The sequence below is a fragment of the Vulpes vulpes genome, chromosome 12 (genome assembly GCF_048418805.1).
Source record: "Vulpes vulpes isolate BD-2025 chromosome 12, VulVul3, whole genome shotgun sequence".
NCBI lineage: Eukaryota > Metazoa > Chordata > Mammalia > Carnivora > Canidae > Vulpes > Vulpes vulpes.
Window position 1 is genome coordinate 146,337,112 of NC_132791.1, and position 12,635 is coordinate 146,349,746.

At 39.8% G+C, this 12,635-nt stretch overlaps 1 protein-coding gene across 9 annotated transcripts in view; it reads right to left on the minus strand.

The window, feature by feature from the left end:
* DNAJC6 (DnaJ heat shock protein family (Hsp40) member C6) overlaps positions 1-12,635 on the minus strand; it is a 140,231-nt gene that overhangs the window by 86,439 nt on the left and 41,157 nt on the right. For 4 of the 9 annotated variants that reach the window (XM_072730688.1, XM_072730685.1, XM_072730687.1 and 1 more), the window contains one exon: positions 9,353-9,618. The exons of the other annotated variants lie outside the window; for them this stretch is intronic. In XM_072730688.1, the coding sequence (XP_072586789.1) occupies positions 9,353-9,548 (196 nt within the window). In that variant the 5' untranslated portion in view covers positions 9,549-9,618. The remainder of the gene's footprint in view (positions 1-9,352; positions 9,619-12,635) is intronic. 9 annotated transcript variants of the gene reach the window in all.

Genomic DNA, 12,635 nt, shown 5'->3' on the forward strand with positions numbered 1-12,635 from the left:
ACTACCCTGGAGGGGCTGTCATTATTTCTCAGGTCATTAACTTAACAGACATGTATTTCTTCTCCCTGTCCACCAGGGTCAGGCTCTCTCCCTGTCAATACATCCCCTCCCTTAGTAAATCATAAATCCCTGGGGTCCAGGAATCTGTTTTCAACCTGCATCTCAGGTAAATCTGATGCAGCCAAGACACAGTGGGGAACCACAGATGGGATCCACCTTTTATGCAGCTGCAAAGAATTTCCAGTATTCACACATTACATTCTTCTCTCTGGAACTGCAGTGGGACTTCTATGGGCCCTAGGTAGTTTTGCTTTTGTGTGTTCATTCCCCATTTAAAGAAATTATTTTTTACTGCATTGGTATGATGACGAATTCCTTAATTCCTTAAGGTTAGACTCATTTATTTTATTCTGGTTTTTAAAAGAAATCAAAATTAAAACACGTTTGTCAGCCTTAAAATTGTTGTGATCTCTAGGTGCCATGCCTATGGGTAAGTCAGCCCTGCCTCAGCCCCTCTCCCAAATCTTCAGGACCCTCACACTGCCTACAGAATGAAGTCCAATCGTCTCAACACACTTACCCTGATCTGGGTTCAATCTGTCTTCCCAGCACCATCCATGATAGCACTTCCAATCCATATGGGCTCCAGCTTCTAGGCCTAAATGCAAATCTCTCAATACCCCATGCATATATGATGATGACACTGCACCTTAGCTCTCAGCCCAGCCCAAAACAGGTTTCCTTTCCTTGTCTACCTACTGACTTTCTGTTCAAATAGCCCTTTCCACTGTGGTCTCCCCTAGTCCCCCTGGTTGAAATTATGCCTCCTGCTTCTGCACTCCATAGCACTTTACATGTCTATTATTATACCACTAATAATACCACTTTTTCACCCTGCCCTGTGCCAAATATACCTAATTCTGATGTGTACTTCTTTCACAGCGTATTTCTAAAATCAGGAAGTGGCTTATAACACATGCCAAGCAAACTCACCAGCCACCAGGTAGAGTACTACACTTGAATGTGCCAAAAATAATTTTCTGCATGTGCAAACCCAAAATGAATAGCAAGCCCTGGACCATCTAATTCCTTCGTTTGCATTGTTATTAATGCAAACGTTATTTGCATTATCAACATCACACACAATTGAATTTTAATTTTAATCCCTAGTGCCTTTTTAAATTATGCTTTGATGCATTATTGAAAGAAAAAAATACTTTGGGTCCAGGCTATGACCTAAGACATGTCAGGTGAAGCAATTTTAAGAAGTAGAAATTGCCAGATCTCTTGGCATATCTCATGAAATTTCCTAATTCCTTAGACCATGAAGGACTTATTACACAGACATTGAGTTGCTCTGTCAAAAGCTTCTAAGCAGGGGCACCTGGGTGGCTCAGTGGTTGAGACACTGAGATGCCTTTGGCTCAGGTCATGATCCCAGGGTCCTGGGATCAAGTACCACATCAGGCTCCCCACAGGGAGCCTGCTTCTCCCTCACCTGTGTCTCTGCCTCTCTCTGTGTGTTTCTCATGAACAAATAAATAAACTCTTTTTAAAAAATGCTTCTAAGTAAATGTCAAGAGATGTTGTTTAAGTAGACAATAATTATGATTTAGCTTCTTCCTGAGTTACAAAGTTTTGCCAATGAGGAAATGTACAATTTAAACTCCAGGATTCATTACTCCACTTCGAAATTATAGACTCTCTACAAAAGGAGTTCAAAATGGTGAATACAGGTTATAAAAGGATATCATAATGCTTACATACAATTGCAGATGGCCAAATGTGATAGAATTTTTAATATTAAACCTGAAAATAGCTAAGATTCCAACCTCATAATATTGATGAACACACAAATCTACAGAGAAAAGTAATCTATTGTTAGTTTATTTTAAAAATTTGTATACATTTAGTGTTTTTTTCTGCTAAAAAATTATCTTGATGATGAATCCTACAATAGGTTTTTTTTTTCTTCACCCATCCAGTTATCTATCCATATCTTTATTTAATTAATGTATCTGCTAATCATTGCTGCAGACTAAATGTTTATGTTACCCCAGAATTCTTATGTTGAAACCCATTTCTCAGTGTGACGGTATTTGGGGGTGGGCCTTTTGGGATGAGGTCATGAGGGCAGAGCCCTCAAAAATGGGATTAGGGTTCTTATAAAGAGACCCCAGAGAGCTCTTTAGCACCTTCTATTGTGTGTACACCCAACAAAAAGTCTATGAATCAAGAAGATTCTAGGCTCTCCCTAGATATCAAATATGTCAACACCTTAATTTTAGACTTCTCCCTTCCAGAATTATAAGAAATAAATACTTGTTGTTTATAAGCTAAAAAAAAAAAAAAAAAAAAATTATCTTGATGATGAATCCTACAATAGGTTTTTTTTTTTTTTTTTTTGTCAAGAAAGCAGCCTTTTGGTAAGCTATTATTTTTTTTACATTTCCACATTAGAAAGCTCTTAGGGGTCTGGGACTGTGTATTATCTTTCTCTCCCCTCTAGTGTCTTTGCATATGAAAAATGCTCATTTTTGAGTTGATCTAGCTTTCTGCCAGCAGTTTCATTTCTATCAAGTCTGGCCTCATTTCTATTAAAATCTAGTTGTATGTTTATTTTATAGTTTGGATGCATAAATTTCATTAAAAATGCCCTTTTTAAAAATTCAAAATCAGTTCATGCTTTTATTCATTCAATGAGTATTTATCAGGCTCCTAACAAATGCCAAGCAGTGACAAGGATACAAAGGTGAGTAAGACACAGGCCTACTCTGAACTTTACTCATAGTCTAGAGGGAGAGATAGGCCAGGCAACACATCCCAATCTAATGTGATGATTGCTAAGGCAGGAACATACTACCTGGGGAAGGTATATGGAGAATGGCCATTTCATGCAGTCTACAGGGGTTAAGGAGCTGAAAAATGAGTAGGAGCTAACCTGGAAAAGTAGACATCTAGATGGCTATGGGAAAAGTTGGCCTATCCTGAGAGAGCAGTGTGTACAAAAGCATAGAGATGCAGGTGGGGGGATGAGGACCCCCCAGTGGAGACACACTAAGAAGTTCTACTGGCCTGGCTTGCAGAGGTACCATGATAGACTTCTGATGTCCAGTTAAGATAAAGTCCATTTCTGGGACGCTTGGGTGGCTCATTGGTTGAGCATCTGCCTTTGGCTCAGGGCGTGATCCTGGAGTCCCTGGATCAAGTCCCACATTGGGCTCCCTGCATGGGGCCTGCTTCTCCCTCTGCCTGTGTCTCTGCCTCTCTCTCTCTCTGTGTCTCTCATGAATAAATAAATAAAATATTTTTTAAAAAAAAGATAAAGTCCATTTCTGTACTTAATCCTGAGAAGAGTGTGGACTCATTTTCATTGGCAAGATGCTGTTCCATAAAGTTATAAAGCAGTACCAATATTGTTCTCTCAGTGTCATATAAGGTTTTAATCAGTCTTACTCAATACTGCTTTTTCTCTGCCTTCTTTTTTTTCTAGCATTTAAGAATTTTTTATGTTATATTTAATTTAACAGCAATGTCTTATTTACAAGATTCAAGCTGAAAAAAGAACTACATTCATTTCAGTTACCTCAGACACTCCTATTTTTCCTTACCATAAAGAAAGAAGTAAATAGAAACATTTACCACTAAATTCTTCATTTGCAACCCTATGGGCATTTCTCTATGACATTTTACTCAATGTTGAATAAGTAGAGCCTGTGTAACCTCAGACAGCTTGCCTAACCTCTCTGTGCCTGGTATACTCAACTATAAGAAAAAATTAACTATCACCTACCTTAAAGAACTCTTATGAGGGTTAAATAAGATATCCTATGTACAGTCTCTGGCAGGTGGCCTGGATTGTAATCATTGCTACAATAAAAAAAATTGTAACAATTTTTATCTTTAAGCATTACTGAACAATGTATATAAATATACAGGGTTGTAAATTTATATTCTATTATAATTTTAATCTTATGCATATACACATATTTTATATATATATATATATATATATATATATATATATGTTTACACACACTTTCAATAGAGGTAATGGCGGAGACAAAGAATCAGGGAAGAGGGAAGGTATATTTTCCATTGTATTTTTTTCTGTAATCTTTAACTCTTTCTTAACAAGAGCATGGAAAATTTTTATGATAAAAACTTCTATAATAAAAATTAATTTTAAAACCTTATTAAATAAAATAAAAATGTATCTAAATATTACATATATTATTATACATCTATATATCTATGTCTATAATATATATTATTATATATCTATACGATATATCCAGATATCTAAAGATACCCAGATATATATATCTAAATAAATATATAAATATAAATTTACATACATATATTTGTGTATAGCTATAGATATAGATTTAGCCTAGAAAAGAAGAAAACTGTAGTAAGAGGAGGAACAGGATCTGTTTCCTAATTTTCAAACGGTAGCCATGTGGACAAAGAATTAGATTTATTTTGTACCTAGACAGCCAAAAGGCCTAAATAAAAAGAAAGAACTTTGGGCTGATGAGAACAATCCAAAGGTACAGCCTCAAAAAGCAGTGGTAGCTCCATCATAGAAGGTGTGTATCATAGACTACATGGTCATCTTTCTGAAACTTGGTTCAAAAGATTCCTCTTCTGGGATACCTGCGTGGCATAGTCAGTTAAGCCTCCAACTCTGGGTTTTAGCTCTGGTTACAATCTCAGGGTTTCGATCTCAGGGTTGTGATCTGAGGATCTGGAGATGGAGCCCCACAACAAGCTCCTCACTCAACATGGAGTATGCCTGAGACTCTCCCTCTCCCTCTGCCTGTCCACCCCCACCCCCACCCTCACACACTCTCAGACTCTCTCTGTCTAAAATAAATAAATCAAAAGAAAGAAAAGAAAGAAAAAGAAAGGAAGGAAGGAAGGAAGAAAGAAAAAGAAAGAAAGAAAGAAAGAAAGAAAGAAAGAAAGAAAGAAAGAGAAAGAAAGAAAGAGAGAAATTCCTCTTCCAAGTCTATGCAACTGGGCAGTCTCCAAGCATTTGACCTTCGATGCATCCTTAAATGGCTACCTAAAAACATTCAAACTTTTGCCACACTAATTAAGTTAGTATATCAGCTTTACCTTCAATCTCCAAAACCCTTAAATGGGCAGGTATTCCTAAAAAAGAAATATTAGCATATATATGCTTATAATATCTCAATACAATATGAAGTTATCCAAATAAATACTTCATAATGGTATAGCCTGATTCAAAATACAGATGCTGTGTTTATTTATTTTTTTTTAATTTTTATTTATTTATGATAGTCACACAGAGAGAGAGAGAGAGAGAGAGAGATGCAGAGACACAGGCAGAGGGAGAAGCAGGCTCCATGCACCGGGAGCCCGATGTGCGATTCGATCCCGGGTCTCCAGGATCGCGTCCTGGGCCAAAGGCAGGCGCTAAACCGCTGCGCCACCCAGGGATCCCCAGATGCTGTGTTTAAACACCACCTAGAGAGATGCCTGGCTGGCTCAGTGCTTGAGCGTCTGCCTTTGGCTCAGGGAGTGATCCTGGGATCTGGGATGGAGTCCCATATCAGGCTCCTTGCAGGGAGCCTGCTTCTCCCTCTGCCTGTGTCTCTGCCTCTCTCTGTGTGTCTCTTTAAAAATTAAAAAAAAAACACCACCTAGAATTGGATTTGTTAAAGGTAATTTTTGCTTTCAATCAGATTTATACTAAACAGGGAAGTATTTTAGCATTCCTCATTATCCTATACTTTTAAATCCCATTAAAATCTGGAAATGGATTTTAATTGGACTACTGTTTTGTGGCTTGCCATTATGAATTTGGTAAGTAAAGCCTAATGTTGGAACACTTTAGTGACTCAAGACTGGGAGTTCTATGTTTGTAGATTCTAATTTCCATGGTAGGTGAAACGCACACAAGATAAATACGGGGTTCCTGAGCTAATGAATTGGGATAGCTACAGTGCCATCTGGAGATGAGAGCATGACCTTTGAGTGGCAATCTTTGCTAGAGAATAATTTAAATGAAGAGAAAGTGAGCCAAGGCAGGCAGAGAGCTCTGGAAGACACATCTGACTTGGGGGCTGCTCTGAAATCTACCAATCCAGAGTCTGTTGACTGAGAAAGTCATTAAACTTCTCTGAACATCTGTCACTCTTTCATCCAAAAACAGAGGGAAAATCCAAGGACATAATATTGGTTCCTTTTCAATAATCAGTTGGTATTTTATCTACACAGAAAGACAGTTTAGTTCAGTGGAGAAAAACTTAGACCTTAAAGTCAGAAAACCTGAATCTGGCTGTCACTAAGTAGCTATTTTACCTTGAACAAGTCTCCTACCATCTCTAAGAACAGATTTCCTCATCTAATTTAAGGACACAGACAGCAAAATAAAGGAAAATTGCAAACGTATCCTCATGTTGTTTTAAGCCTCAAACTAAAAGCTCTATTGTAAGAACAACTATCATGATTCTCCTTTTATAAATGGGGGAACAGGCTTAAAATTTTCCTAGGTTTTATAAGTAGTAACAGTACCCCAGATGTTTGATATCAAGTCTCTAGGCACAGACATGCCACATCACCTGCCTAACAGACTTCTGGGGAAATGAAATAAGGTAAGTGTCCAAATGTACCATTTATTATAAATAGCTATACAAGTTTAAGGTATTGTTAAAACTAAGCTTTAAATCCTCTAGACTTATTTTTAAGTCCTCTAGACATATTTTTCCATTCATAAACATTTCTATTAGATCACTATGAACCACCTTTCCTGTCCTGCACATCACAGTACAACGAATTAAATAAATGAGCGGATCACTGCTGCTTTAGAAATGATCCATGAGCTTAATTAAATATCTTAAACAAATGGATACATTTACATTTCATGAGGCCACTCTTTGAGGATCTTAGAAGAAAGAACTATAATTAGACAAGATAGGTATAGTTGCGCTAGTCAATGAAACTTGCTCCCCACTGAAAGAAACCCCGTTCTCAGGGCCCAACTGCTCATCCAAACCAAACAAACATCATCATCCCAGACTGTGTTCTCAATTGCAAATATGCATCAAAAGTCATAAGATACATGAAAGAGAAACCAGAAAGAGAAACCAGCAAAAGGAAGAGTCCCTACAACTTCTTCATGCAGGGCTAGTTTGATCAAGCTGAAGAATCAATTCCTAACAACGGTGCTATAGAGATAACAATATTCTTAATAAAAATGTTTTCCCATTACAATGGCTTATCAATTCAATTCATTCTTCCCTAAACCTACTGGAAAAGTCTGATTTGATGAAAAAAGACAATCCTCAAAAATCCAAACTTACTATAGGCTGCCCTGTGTTTGTTACTGCTCCCATTAAACGACAGTCCCCTAAAGGCCAGAAGTCTCATTCACTATTATATTCCCCACAGTGCTTAGCACAGTACCTGACACATAATGGACTCAGGAAATAGGTGTTGAATTTATGCTAGAATGTAATATACCTTAAAAACAAATTCCATGGGGAATCCCTGGGTGGCTCAGCAGTTTGGCGCCTGCCTTTGGCCCAGGGCACGATCCTGGGGTCCTGGGATCAAGTCCCACGTCGGGCTCTCTGCATGGAGCCTGCATCTCTCTCTGCCTGTGTTTCTGCCTCTGCCTCTCCCTCTCTCTCTCTATCATGAATAAATAAATAAAATATTTTTTAAAAATTAAAAAAATAAAAAAATAAAAACAAATTCCAATCTTAATTCTTATGAAAAGTGAAAAAATACAAAATTTCATATTTCTTTCATTTCCTAAAGGTGGGGCTCCTCCTCACTCGTTTGGAAATTGTTCATTCCATTTCAGTTATTTGTGTACATGCCCACTATGTTCCAGAAAGGATTATAGTGGCATCATTTGGAACGGATGAATCTTTTTTTTTTTTTTTTTAAGATTTAAAGGCAATCACATCCAGTCAAAAGATGCTTTGGCCTTTATCACAGATTTAGAAAATCATAAATCAGATACTTATGCACAATATCAATGCCAAAGCTGTTAGAACCAATAATCCTTCAGGTAATTTTAACTTTAATTTAGGATGGTCCTGAGAAAACACTCTACCAACACCTTATTCAACTTCAGTAAGAACTTGTATGGGTAAAGCATGTTTTCAGGCCAGGACACTTGAACATCTGTAGACAATATTTTACCCCACTTATGGGGTCAGGAAAATAGGAAGTGGTAGTCCAGGAAGAGCCATTACACAATCAAAAGAAAAAAGCATTTATTTGCAATGCACAGGAATTAAATTCAGTTTGCTTTCATTCCTTCCCAAACAACCCAACATGAATCTTTCCTTTGGAGTCCTAAGTTGTCCAGTATATTAAAGTCACCAATGTGGAACAAACCACTGAGCCTTCAATTATAGATTATCTTTATGTAAACAACCCTCTGATCCTGGTTCCTTGAAAAGGTGAGCAAACAGCTATGATAATACCCCTGGTCCAACATACATATATTAAATAACTCTTTTGCTATGAATATGGCTAAAAGAGCATTCCAACAGAGAGAAATCCAACTTGTTAAAACGCTTTATTAAAAAAAAAAAAAAAAAGGCTGCAAACCCAGATACAAAGTGTAGGGGCTTTTTCGTGTTCCTTCTATGCAAAGTTTATGAAACACTAATACACTCAATGCAAAAAAAGATAATGATAAACAAGACCAAAGCCAATAGCAGATGAAATAAATTTCATTGAACAAATCATAAATGCTATGTAAAAGACTTCTAGATAAAAATTCGCTCAAGGTAAAAATTGCTGGGGAAAGGTAACAGCATTAACCCTAGCCGACAGACGGAGTTGGAAAGAGGCACGTCTTTACAGAATTGCAAACAACATCAGCATTACGAGGATAATCATTAGAATAAATACCGTCCGCAGGCTGCAAAAACAAGCAACGCACTTGCTCCTTCACCTCTCCCCCTCATCCAGCTGGGGAGTGAAAGCAGCTGCCTCTCCCTGCCCTCCTTCCCAGCGGCTCCTCGGCTCCTCGCGCCGCCCGCTCCCTCCTCGCGTCCACTCCTTCCCTCCCCTGTCGCCTCCTCTCCCCGCCCCCAGCTAGTGTATTCAGCAGCCCAGCGAGATTAAGAGGCGCTCGCTACAGTCCCTGGGCCTCAGGACGGATCTAACGTTTCCTGGCTCCTTGAACTAGAGAAATTAGAGACGCAACACCCTGGTGGTATTAGATGCCTTCGCTCCATCCCGGCCCCTCCCAGGCCAAGGTGGGGGGGGGGGGCGGGGAAGCCTCGGGCTAGTGGAGTAGGAAGCCTCGGGAGGACCCGGCGGAGTCCAGCTGGGCGCACCCCGCCGCCAGCGCTACCTGAGCTGTCCATGGTGCTGGCGCGGTCTTGAGACTGCTGGGCGGGACTCCGTGCGGCTGCCGCCCCGGCGTTCACTCTCTGCTTGCCGCCACCCGCGCCGCTCCCCGCACTTAAGTCCCGGTTACTGTCCACCAGCTGCAAGGATTCATAACCATCGTTGCTGGTCTTTTTCCGGTAGCTCCCGAGGAGACTCATGGGCAAGCCCAGAGACCAGGGGAAAAATATCAACCTGGGAAACGAAGGGGGGGGTGGAAGGTGGAAAGGGCTAAAGGAGGAAATAAAAAAAGAAAAAAAGAAAAAAAAAACCATCAAGTGTCCGACATGACGCAAAGAGGAGGGAAAGAGGGAGCAGCTAGCGGAGAGGAGCTGTGCGGGGCGAGCGGCGGAGCCACCGCCCTGGGCCGAGCGCAGCTCTGGGCACCCGGCGCGACCCAGAGAGAAAAAGAGGGCGCGGGCGGGAGGGCGAGCGGGCCCTGCGGAGCTCCCAGCCCCGGGCCAGCCACCCGCAGGCTGAGGAATGCCCGGAAGCAATCCTATAGGTGTCGCCGCGTCGCCCCGCCGCGCAGCAGGGCAGCTCCAAGCGCGGCTGGCCCACGGGGAGGGAAGAAAAGAGAGGGAGTGAGGGAGGGGAGATTCTGGAGCAGGGGGGGGGGGCTGAGGGCGGTGAGTGGGGCGTGGTGGGAGGGGGAGGGGACTACTACGACCCGAGCAGAGAGTATTTTCGCGCGTCACGTAAAGAAGAAAGAGGCTGGGTGTCTCTGCTTCGTAAGCTTTGGGGACGAGGGGGGGGTCTCTTGGTAAAATCCAGACACGCCCATTTTGTATAACTTAGCCTATATTTGCTGGAAGATTCGGCAAGTCAAAGCCACCCCGACGGTTACCGTCCTGGAGGGCTGACTTGTAACTTAATAGAAAAGGAACACATGTTAAACCTATGCTAGGGCAGAAAGGAACAGCAATTTCTTTCAAACCAGATGGGGAATAATCCCAAAGAGCTGGCTATTTGGAGTAGGAGGTGGAGTAGGAGTAGTAGGTCTCCTAGAGTAGGAGACCATTCCACCTAATGAGTAGATAGGACTGTTTCAGTAACTATGAACCAATAATTGGGGAGGGTGACCCCGGGGGGAAGAGATTGGATCAGGTGCAATTTCAGTTCTGACATCATTTACCTTGGGACCTGGAAAAAGGACTATACCACTCAGTTGGCTTGAAGGGATGGATGGTTAGGAGAGGAGGATTTTTTTTTTCCATTCTCTGGCTCCTCCCCCTTTTTCTTTCATAATTTTGAGAAAACAAAGAAAGCAGTCACTCATTATCAGAGGAGAATTAATCACCAAGGTAATCAAGCTGAAGGGCCAGAGGCCCTTTCTGGCAGAGAAGTCCCTTTCAAGGCTGTGTACCTAATTTTATATTCATGATTTTGCCTTCTTATTCTTAAAGAGAACCCCAACATTGGATATTTCAAGACTTGCAAACACTGGACATAACTCTAACTCTCAAAATGCAATTATCAAATGTTCATTTTCACTTGATATAATAAGCATACAGAAGTATCTATCCCTCATTTTTATCATTTTGAGTGAAATTGTGGTTTTTAAATGGTCCTGTTCCCTATTAGGATTTGGAATGACTATGTGAGGAGCTTTTCAAAAGTCATTTGGCAGAGTTTCATCACGCATCAGCAAGAAAAAAGTTCACATATGTAAAATTTGCTTAAGCCCATACACAAAGCCAGCATTGCTCTCTTTTCACCTTTCATGGCTTTATCGGTGTCATTTTGATCACTTAAGAACACAAAATCAAACAACAGCATCTAATAGGATTGGGTCCAAATCACTTGGGACCCAAAGAGTTTCCAGGAAGTTCTAGCTCTATACCGGTCTGTGTAAAATAAGTTGGATTGAGAGACATTTGCCTGTTCAAGGATCACTCAAACGCAAATTCTTATAGGAAGAGGGTGAATCAGTAGAGGCCAAGAATGCTAGTCTCCCCTCTGGGAAGACCTCAATTCATTCACTGAAGATGTAACCTGACCCAAATCATAAATCGCAGTTAATGCTTATTTATAACAAGATCAAACAACTTGAGTGATAGCAGCTAAAACTGTAATACAATTTTAAACACAAATTTTATTACTGAGGCACAGAGAGAGTAAATGCCTAGTGTCCATCATGTGCCTCGGCAAATTCTGGATTTATAATCACTGGAATAAGAGAATTTAGAGATGACCATTTTTCAAAATTGAAAATTATTATTTTCAAAAAGAGAGCTTTCAGTTATTTTCATTCAACTGTTTTCAGAGCTGCAGACATATTGCTGGAAGAAATTAAGATGAAACATATGCCTTTATATTTTTTAATATCTATCTCCCCAGTTTGCAAATTTAAAGAAAAACTTGAATGGGCTAAAGAGGCCATTTAATTTTTTTCTTTACACTTAATTTAACATAAATAAAATTAATCAGAATAACTATTCATGACCCTACAAAATTAAGGATATAAAGAACACACACACACACAAGAACACAAAAAGGTAGAAAACACAATAGCTGTTTTAATATACAATAGTCTAAAAAATAGTTTGGAGCTTAAATTGGAATATATACGAATTCTGACACTAACATTGTTTTTCTTATCCTAAAGATCACATTCATAATAAGTTCACTTATCCATGATGATCTTACTTTTTTACTCTATACAATAGAGCATAATAAAAATACCATCATTATATATAGTTGAAGAATTAAATTAGTACCTAACACATAGAGAGTAAGTAGTTAACGAATATTCACTGTTATTACTATGATTGGGCTGGCTTGTGCACAATTCTATCCTCAGTGCCCAATAGTCCTAGTTCTTCCTGTGGAAGATGCTCAATAAAGGATAAGTATTTTTTTCCAGTACTATACTAGTAGAAATTTGTCTTTGTGATTCCGAATGAGTATCCGTGCCTAACAAAGGGCACTGGTAAGATCCAAGGTGAACATTCAGAGCTAAACTATCCTGTTTTTTCCAATTTACTTTATTTCAAGAATACTACATCACAGAGCAGAGCCAAAGGATTAGGTGCCCTCTTTGGGGGAGAGAATTCTTTCCCTTTGCCTTTTCAATTGCTGACTTCAGTCACTTCTAAACTTGGCAAAGGTTACTCACACTGAGGAATGTTCAGGCTCTATTCCTACCCATCCCTTCCACCCCCAAAATACTCTCCCATCACAACAGATGTCACACTATTTTTGTGGTGCGGGGTAGAAGAAGATGAATAAATGCCATGACCCATCTG